At 35.7% G+C, this 10,464-nt stretch overlaps 1 protein-coding gene across 3 annotated transcripts; it reads right to left on the bottom strand.

Moving 5' to 3' along the window:
* Nucleotides 1-1,227: 1,227 nt before the first annotated feature.
* Nucleotides 1,228-10,358, bottom strand: DPY30 (dpy-30 histone methyltransferase complex regulatory subunit). Of its 3 annotated transcripts, none has more exons than XM_010987772.3 (5): nucleotides 10,007-10,127; nucleotides 9,696-9,768; nucleotides 9,565-9,612; nucleotides 3,956-4,098; nucleotides 1,228-1,569 (listed from the first exon to the last, which is right to left on the bottom strand). In XM_010987772.3, the coding sequence occupies exons 2-5, from the start codon at nucleotides 9,729-9,731 to the stop codon at nucleotides 1,497-1,499; spliced, it is 300 nt and encodes a 99-aa protein (XP_010986074.1). In that variant the 5' UTR covers nucleotides 9,732-9,768; nucleotides 10,007-10,127; the 3' UTR covers nucleotides 1,228-1,496. The 3 variants fall into 3 exon arrangements, with proteins under 3 accessions (XP_010986074.1, XP_010986075.1, XP_031322675.1); XM_010987773.3 differs by lacking the exon at nucleotides 10,007-10,127 and adding an exon at nucleotides 9,868-9,996; XM_031466815.2 differs by lacking the exons at nucleotides 1,228-1,569; nucleotides 3,956-4,098; nucleotides 10,007-10,127 and adding exons at nucleotides 8,835-9,477; nucleotides 9,868-9,967; nucleotides 10,171-10,358.
* Between the last annotated feature and the right edge of the window lie 106 nt (nucleotides 10,359-10,464).

Here is a 10,464-nt window from a genome sequence, read left to right as displayed (position 1 = left end):
GCTGAATAACCAGTAAAAATTTGATGAGATTCATACTTGCAAAAACTACTATATACAGAGACCCCAATATTTCCAGGTTTTTCCTATTCAACCATATAGATCTGCAGATATACATCAAAATCGTAGTATCACCTTCCTGAAAATGTCACTCCTACCGAAGTAAGTTATTCCTGTCTGAAAGAGACTATAAGACACACCTCATCAGCATTAAATTTCTAACTTTGCCCTCAACTATGTAGCTTGGAGACATGTCTTTACTATGCTTCCAAAGCAAGGTTTCCCAACCTTAGCACTGAAACCTTGAGCTGGATGATTTAAGGGATAGGTGGGGCACGCAGGCTGTCCTGTTTATTGTTAACACAATTAGCAACATCTCTGGCCATCACCCACTAGACGCCAGTAGAACCCCACCTTACTTCAGTTGTGACACCCAAAATGCTTCTGGTCATTGCCAACTATCCTTTGGAGAGAGGGGGGGCAAAATCACTCACTCTTAGCTGAGAACCACTGCTCTAATGGGTATTTTTCCTGCCTGGCTCTCTTCAGACAGTTTTCTCTTTTCTAAGCTAGTGCATTATCTCAATTTCTTCATACAGGACAAAGTGAGCGACCCCAAAAAATGGCTGGCTGGCATTTTTTATTGCAAAAAGAAGCAATATGTTAACTAGTATAAGCACTTGTCACTTAGCTATCAGCAACACATTGGTAAAATTGGGTGTGAATCCTCATTCAAGCACTTACCAACAATGTAGTCTTGAGCAAGTCACTTCTCCAGATCTGTTTCCTCATCTGCAAAATGGGAATAACAGTATCTACTTTGCAGAGTTGCTACATTAGAGATGATTTAAGTAAAATAATCCTGTGCCTGGCATTTAGTAGAATTTCAATAAATGATGGCTATTATTATATTAATACCACAAAGGTTGATAGTATTGAAGGATATCAGACACCCTCTGAAATGCTTCTAATAGTATTCCAACTTTATTGTGCATTAGAATCAACTGTGATGTTTGGTAAAAATTGAAGATCCCCAATCTCATCCTCCCAGAGGTCCAGGAACAACACTAGAAAAACCGGCTGAGATTTTTTTATATTCTACTTGACTCTGGTGTATTTTCACACTACTGTAAAACTCTGCAGCATTCTAAGACACAAGAAATAAGTAATACATGAAAACAACTGAACCATATAAACTGTCATATAGAACAAAAACTGCTTTAAAAATAATGATGTTTTAACAGTTTATTTTGAAGGTCATTTTAAAAACAAAGTTAAAGACAATCTGAGAAAAAATTGCACAGGATACACTCATTAAATAAGTATGGTGATTAAATCAGTGCGGGGAATATGTTTTCTTCTGCAACTCTGGAAATGAGTTCTGTTGTCCTGAAGGTTCATATACTTCCAAAAAGGGGGGGAAATCATGGCAATTAAAGCTGCCTCTTAATCATTTAAATCTACAGTAGAAACCAAATTTTTCTGTTCTTCCCAGTAAGTCAGTTTCGATCTTCAAACTGTGCCTTGTTTTTTAAAAGATATGATGCTAGAAATTCAATGGGATTTGGTGGTCTGTAAAGGAAAAGAAATTCAAAATTTAGAAATTTTTATTTGAGATGTGTTCAGTTAAATGTATTGTTCCATAATGGAAACACATCTTTTTAAGTTTAACTCTCATTTTACACTCAAAGGCCATTTGTAGTAAATATGGTAAATGAGATAGGCAAGCAAGGTAGCCAACAACATAGATTAAAGAGACTGAAGTTTCTGTACAACATAAATCTAGTTATGAACTCAATTCTAAAACACAAGTTTCAAAAATTTACTGACAATGGAATGATGATTATCCCAGGGGAATAATGACTTGAAGAAGTCACAAAGAGGCTTCTGGGGTGCTGGCAGTATTATTCACTTTCTTGATCTGAGTGCAAGTTACATGAGTATATCTGTTTTCTGAAAACTCATCAAGCTGTACACCTATGGTATTTGTAATTTTCTGTATAAGTATTATCCTTCAATAAGAGTAGACAATCAGTATGTTTTTGTTTTGGAAATGGCTATAGCATCACTGAGGCATGTAGATGAATTCCCCAAGTTACTAATCAAAGGAAGCAATACTCATTTGGACAATAAGCTCTGTTATGTTTCTTTTCAAAAAGTCACTTCTATTTTTCTTCAAATATTTAAATCAATAATAACTCTAATACTGCCACCACACAGAAAACCTAGGAAGTTAAACATATTTTAAAATTAAGAGGTGGGCTAGAGTAGGACTTGGAGGAAGGTGGTCAAAAGGTACAAAATTCCAGTTATAAGTACTAGGGAGGTAACGTACAACATGATGACTATAGTTAACACTGCTGTACAATATACAGGAAAGTTGTTAAGACAGCAGCTCCTAAGAGTTCTTAGCACAAAAAATTTTTTTCTTTTTTCTTTTCATTGTATCTATATATGAGATAATGGATGCTAAGGAAACCTACATAGTAATCATTTTACAATATATGTAAATCAAACCATCGTGCTGTACACCTTAAACTTACACAGTGATGTATGTCAACTTTTTCTCAATAAAACTGGAAAAAAATTTTAAGAGGTGTTACTTCATATTTATCACTTTTACGTATGTTATTTTTGCTAATAAAACAAGTCTAAAGATGAACAGTTGGGGGAAATGTCTCTTTTTAAACCCACTATGAAAAGGCATATTTAGAATTGATTTAGAATGATCTCAAAACATTCTCTTAGCACTTTAAACAGCCTTTTGAACTAACTAGACAGAGATAACACTTGTCACATAATATTTATGGTTAATTTGATTATTTTGCCAAAATGCCTTAGTTAAAAATTGTATTTACCAATAGCATGTTACTTAAAAACTTTTTCTCTTCTAGCATTTAAAATATATAGAATTTCTAATATATTGGCCTTCTTTAGAGAAAGAACAAAAAAGTATAAAAGATGCCCATATTTTAATTGCCAATACTAAAGCCAAGACATATCTTGCTTGTTGCCATAAATAAATCCTATTTTATAAATATAACAATCTAAAACAAAGATTTAATGTTTATTCAGTTAATTTTTTAATTTAAAACTAATTAATATAGCTATTCTAAATCAATAATTCACTCTTACTATAAGATATGTTTCCATCAAGCTCCTTATCAAGTTATGTCAGTATGCTACAGTGTTCAAGAAAAACATAATTTACACCCAATAAATGTTGACTAATGTAACTTACAAAAAATTTATTTTGGAATTACTTATACAAAAAGAATTTAAGTAGAACTACTGAGAAAAACATGTACAGAAAAAGAAAAACTGTAATCTTGCTCATAAAGAAATGTAAATTAAAACAAGTTGGCAAAAAAGTTTACAACACTCATGCTGTTGAGGCTATGATGACATTGGAAGAATTTTAAGGATAAACTTTTGGACAAAAATACGATATTATGTGTCAAGCACCATAAAAATAGTCATGTCATTTGAGTTAGCAAACCAACTCTTAGAAATTTATCATAAGAAAGTAAGTAAACAAAAGCAAGAGTATGAAAACAGATAAGCTGCCTGGTGACCAACAAAAACAAAGGAAATTAGACTTAAATGTTTAACAATAGGAAAGTAGCTAAGTTAACTGTGGTATTATTATAATTTCATTTATAATCATGAAGGCTCTGTAGAAATAACGAAAAAATTTTGTTATAATTTTAAGTAAAAAGGAAATATAAAATTACATGTATACCACGATTACAAATCCTTACAGATATGCATATGATCTAAGACCAGTAGAAAAATAAGTGTCTAAATTGAGATTATGGCTGACTTCTTTAAAAAAAAATAATATCTATAAATTCTTTATACAGTAAAAAATAACTATACATAACTAACTATATTTCAACTAGGGAAGTTTTTATTTTGCTTTTTCTGGTAACTCCATTTGCAGACACTATTATCTTACCTTTCCTTTGCAAGCACAGCAAGTCCTTGCAATAAGATAGGCACAACTGTCTGATCCAGATAGGCACGAGTTGGCAAAGACTGGAGATCCACTTTCTGTTTTGATGACTTTTCTGCATTAATTTTCTCATTTTCTACTATCCTCTGGTGAATTCAAGAAACATGCATGAATATTAAAAGATAAGTAGATTATTTTGAGTGCTAAACAAAAATTAATGGATATATAACACTAATAGAAAAGGTAAATCAATGACTAAAAAGCTGGCATTGAGCTATAAATCTCTCTGCCAAAATAAAATCAGACCCATCTCTAAATTTCATTCAAGCATTTTCTCTCTGAAGGCACCATATCTCACTTCTTGTAATGGTATATCTCCAGATCCTACAATTTTCTCTTTCCTTCTGCCTTTTAGGAATAAATACAAGTTGTTTTTTTGTTTGTTTGTTTGTTTTTCATGAGAACACCTTCTTATGGTGTGCTTCAAAAAAAAAATCTGAACGTGACACTAAGTAGCATTGAATTAGAGTAAGAAAGCTAGTGTTGTTTCAATTTTTTCATCGCAGATAACATCAAGGACAAAGTCTCAGTTTGGTACTAATATGTCTTTAACACTTCTGCAACACTTGCTGAACTCCCTTAACAGAGAGAGCAAGCTTCAGGCTCAGAGCCGTCAACTGCCAACAGAATCTAGCAAAATTCATTACCACTGTTTTGAGGCTTTTTAATTTATTGTTCTTTTTTTCTTTATAGTCATTTTTAATTACATCTATTCATATATTAACTATCTCACAATCCACGTTATTACTTATTTGAAATTTTACATCTTCAAATAAGGATAAAGTATCTGAAGTTAACCAACTTGGAAAAGTTGAAGTTTATCTTGATATTAATGGGCTTTAGTGGATGTTGCTGGTGCCCTATTTAGATCCCCTTTATCAGCCCTGCACCTCTCTTACAACTGCTAAGAATATTACTACTGTTTTCTATTCACTATCTTCATTTTTATGGTTACCCTCTACCACAGTGAGAATGTTTTTCCATTTGTTTCTTTTTTTAAAGAAATGCATCTGTAATTTTTCAAGTGAATAAATTTAAGAAAAAATATTAAGTAAATAATAGCTAAAAAAAAGGAGAAATGACTAACATATGAAAGATCATTAATGTGATATTTAAATGATGTTTAGGAAACAATGACTTATATTCCTAAGAACCCCCAAATTCTGGACCTTTCACATAGATTCATCTGACATCTAGAGCATCAAAAACTATTTTATTGAAAAACTTTGCCTTCCTTCAAAAATGTACCATTTAAAAAGTTTAGAAATAAGTGGCTATCTAAAAGACAAAGACTATTATTTTTTTAACTTTTTTTTTATTGAAGTATAGTCAGTTTACAATGTTCTGTCAATTTCTGGTATACAGCATAATGCTTCAGTCATACATGAACATACATACATTCATTTTCATATTCTTTTTCACCATAAGTTACTACAAGATATCAAATATAGTTCCCTGTGCTATACAGTATAAACTCGTTTATGTATTTTATATATACCAGTCAGTATCAGCAAATCTTTAACTCCCAGTTTATCCCTCCCCACCCCCTCCCCCTCTGGTAACCATAAGTTTGTTTTCTACATCTGTGAGTCTGTTTCAGTAAAAGACAAAGACTATTAAAAGTACTTTCATTTAAATGAACTTTTCCTCCAATCATACTCAAACTGGATATGAATGAGTCAGTAATACCAAAAAATTTTTTTCTACACTTGTTTTAAGATTTAATTTGTAAAAAGTACCATGGTTTCCAAAGACACTTTCCAGAGCTATGTCAGGCAACTCTTCTAGTTTTGCTTATGATTTTTCAATCTAATTTGCGACTTAATAAGAAAATAATTATCTACACTTAATGTATAAAATAGCTATGTATTTACCCATGGATTAAGAAACTTATTGTTCATCAGTAAATTTCAACAGATAGTACTCAAATATGACAAAAACTAGTCAGTTTCATGACGTCCCAGTGCCTTCAATAAGAACAGCAATGCCTAAGCAACTCCTATGGATCCTGTAATAAACTCCTTAATCAAATCCTCTCATTTATTTCATCCAAACATTTACTGAATAACCACTATGCACCAATTACTATGCTTAATTTTAGTTAAGTGAAAATCCTCAATTAATCTAAAAAAATATACATTGAACCTTGAACAATACAGGGGTTAGGGCACCGGCCCTCTCTGTGCAGTCAAAAATCTGTGACTAATTTATAACTGGCCCGCCTGTAGGCGGTTCCTCTGTATCCATGGTTCGCTATCTGTAGGCCCACAGATTAAACCAACCAGGGATCGTGAAGTACTGTAGTATTTACTACTGAAAAAAATCCATGTATAAGTGGACCCACACAGTTCAAACTTCTGTCGTTCAAGAGTCAATTGTATATCCAAACAAACAAACAAAACTGTTAACAGTGTAGAACAGCGATCACAAAAACTGGAAAAAAGGAGGTGAGTCCTATGATTTCCCCAGCTTACTGCATCCTGCCTGGAGAACTTATACAACGCAACCCAGAGAAAAGGAACCCAAGCAGAGCCCTGCAGGCTCCCTATGATGAGAAAACAGAGTTGAAAATTCAGGGAGACCAAGACAACCAGAGTTTCAGGGCAGAGTACTGAAGAGGAGAGTTGCAATGGAGAGGAGAGAGTGACATGGAAAAAGACTAAAGAGAGTGAATTCTTATCATTTATCAGGTGAGTACTTATCAGTGTATGATTGGAGGGAACTACCCAAGGCCAAGGGGCAAAAAACCACTTGGAAGAAGCAGGAGGCAAAAATCCCTGGAACCCACATAGGCCAGGAGTAGTTCATGGTCCTGTAACCCAGAATGGGAAAATCTCATAAACACGAAGCATTGAGTAGAATACACAAGAGGAAGAAACCTTTTTTTAGGTGGTCTGGTCCCACCTAAAAAAAGGCTTAAAGGCAAACCTCAAAAGGATCAAATTGTTTCCAAGGAACTTAACTGTATCCTAAGACAACGCTCAAGAATGTTTGAAGAAATATAAACATAGCCACTACCCAACAAAGTAAAGTTCACAATGCCCAGCTGCCAATAAAAATTACCAAATAGTCAAAGAAGCAAGAAAATATTACCCATAATGAAAAGAAAACCCAATCCACAGAAAGAGACTCAGTAGTGATACAGATGATGACACAGACAATGTCATTAAGACAGTTATTATAATATATTCCACGTGTTCAGAAAGACAGAAGAATGAGTACATTAAGCTAACAAAACATTTGAAAATATTTGAAGAAATAATGGCTAAAATTTTTTTCAAATTTCATGAAAACTCTAAACCAAAGATCCAAGGAACTCAATGAATCCTAAGCATAAGAAATATTTAAAAAAAAAAAAAAGTGCGCCAAAATACATCATAATCAAATTACTTATAATCAAAACCAGTAATAAAATCTTGAAAGCCCCAAGAGAAGACATTAACTAAAGAGGAGCAAAGATCGGTACGATAGCAAACTTCACATCAGAAACGATATCAGCCAGGAGACACTGGAGTAAATCTACACTCAGCAAAAGTAACTCAAAAACAAAAGCAAAGTATTTACCTTTTCAGACATTCAGAACCTTAAAGAATGCCTTACTAGCAGACCTCCACTACAATACATGTTAAAGAAAGCCCTTCAGAGGGAAGGAAAATGATACCAGATGGAAACCTGGATCTACACAAAAGAATGAAGAGCCCAGAAATGATAACTACATGGATAAATGTGAAACAATCCTTTCTCTTACTGTTTAAATCTCTTTAAATATAAGTGACTTTTTAAAGAAAAAAATAAAAATAATCAATTGCAGGGTTTATAACATCTGTAGAAGCACAATATATGAAAATAATAGCATACAAGCCAGGAGAGCAGAAATGGAAGGATACTGGTGTAAGGTCCTTATACCATACATGAAAATATACAACATTTGAAGGTAAATTGTGGGAAGTTAAACTTGTGTACCGTAAATCCTAAAGCAACCACCTAAAAAAATTACAAGTCAATAAAGAAAATCAAATGGAATCATACGAGAAAAAGCAGCAGCAGCTAGAGTAGTGGTTTCCAGACTTTCAGATACCACAAACAAGTAAACTAAAAATAATACAATGAATGAAGGGACTAACATAGGGTTGTTAACTCTATTTCACCAAGTAAAAACATACAAACAAGCATAATTATTATTTTATTATCACCGTTAATTCATAAAAGAACAAGTACTTTAAAATTATAGAAGTTAGAAAACCAATCACCAATTAATGTATCATCAAACAGTCTCTTCTCATTTTTTTCTCTCTTTACCATGGAAATTGGTATCAGGGTTTGATAAAAAAGCATTCGGTATCACTGCTCTACTTGATATACAAGCAGCAGCAAGAAAAGACTGCTGATACCTCAAAAGAAGTCTCTTAAATGACTAGAACACAAAGTGGTGTAGAGAATCTTCACCTGATTCAGCACAGTAGTTCAATTAAAAACTGCATTATGAAAAGAGACATTCTCTTAACACTGATATCAAACCAATAAACATTCCAAGCAATTTTATAAGCATAGAGCAGTCATTTTACATGCCAGCGAACTCTAGGAGTTGATCAAGATCAGCAATATAATTTAATCCCACCTCAAAAATGTCAGCATGCGTAGGCTTAACACACAGCTCTCCACTTACTTCCTGGTGACCTCAGACAAGTTATTCAACAGCTTTGAGCCTTGTAAGGCTGAAAATACATGCAAGTTACTTAGGAGTGTGCCTGGCACAGAGTTAAAAGGGCTACATAAATATTAGCAGCTGTTACTATCATTACTCTGCTTGGAAGTGATCCTGCCTTCATTTATCCAAACTTAATTACCGATAATGTCTTTTTTTTTTTTTCTAAATGAAACACACACATCTTCTCCAGGAACTCTCTACTTTCCCAACCAATCCCACCTAGCTATAGCTAATGCAACTGTTCCAGCATGTATCCATTCACTTACAAAGTAACTTCTACTTCTAGACAACAACCTCTGCACCTATACGAAAAAGCTCTATAAAAGTATAACTTCTTTTGTACGTTTTTCACATGTACTCTTGTGAATTCAGACTTCACCATGTACGGCAAAAAAAGTGTCTCCTACGTATGTTATAGCTTCCAAAGACATCTACTAATGAACTCTGAAAATCAACATTTACTAAATGTTGACTCCACCAACGCACTATTCTGCCACAAAAACAATGGGTTTCTTAACTTTGATGTGCAGTTTTTCCAATGCAATATTCCAACAGTGCATTAATAACCACCAAGCAAAACTATTCTGACAGTCTCCATTAGTAATGTATGTTTGTTTCTCTTTATCATTTTCGAAGTTCAACCTCTTGACTCGAAGCTAATTTGTACCACGAAGTATCAGTACAGCAAATAAAACAAGCTGCCCATAATTTGATACTATTTGGTTCATGACGATAGTTTTGCCTGATGCAAAGCAACCTAGTAAAAACAAGAAAAAAAAGGATCCCAAGTTTTCTGCAGCTCATAAGAGATGCAAAGATACGGCATAGGAACGGCACGAGTTACCTCGACGTTGTCTGTGAGACCATACTCAGAGTGGGGATTTTCTGCAACCTAAAAAACAAAACACAGGTCAGAGCTATCAGCCACTCTTGCTTGCTGCAAACTGCCACCATGAATCCAGGGCCTCCTGGTACCTGCGTCTGTCCTTCCAGCATCTGCTCTGGCTCCATGGCAGACCCTGCAAGTCACAGTCCCCGGATACCAGTCCTGGAAAACAAGAAAAACTGTGAGTTACCCGGGAGATTTCAACACGAAGACGCCAGGATGGAGTCCAGCCCAGCCCCCGACCCCGCCCCTCACCCCCACCTGGGCGCGGGAGCACCCGGAGCAGTAGAGGAGCAGGATGGGACAGTCCACGATCGGGCGCCCGCATCAGGTCCGGAAGCTCCGCGGCAGTACCGAGAACCTAGAAGAAGTGGGGAAACGGGGAAAGGGAGCTGATTACCCGGGCCCAAGCCGTTGGTTCCTAAGAGCCCTGCACCGCGCCACCAACTCCCAGCACAAACCGCTTCCGCCGTAAGTGACGGACGTCGCACTACTGCTGCGCCTGCGCAGAACTCCCCAGCGGGCCTCGGGCTGGGGAGGGACCCAGGCGGGTCCTGAATTTACCTCGCTCTGTGCGGTGAGCAGAGTCCTGCCCGAGGTCTGGCCCTAGGGGCTGGGAGAGAATCTTCCTCGAGCTGCCTACCCAGAGCAAGCGCTACGCCAGCTGTAGACCCAGTGACGAGGCCAGCTGGCAGGGTTTTGGCCCGGTCAGCTCTTGGTGCTGCCTGAAAGCTGCCGAAGCTCTTCCTCGCGGAACCGAAACTACTTGCTGGATAGTTCTCACTAGAAAATCACAGACCCAAAACTCAACAGTCTACGAAAGAATGTCAGCGTTTTACTCTAAAGCCAACGTTGGGG

This window comes from Camelus dromedarius, chromosome 15, assembly GCF_036321535.1.
Source record: "Camelus dromedarius isolate mCamDro1 chromosome 15, mCamDro1.pat, whole genome shotgun sequence".
NCBI lineage: Eukaryota > Metazoa > Chordata > Mammalia > Artiodactyla > Camelidae > Camelus > Camelus dromedarius.
This window is presented reverse-complemented; position numbering and strand designations above follow the sequence as displayed.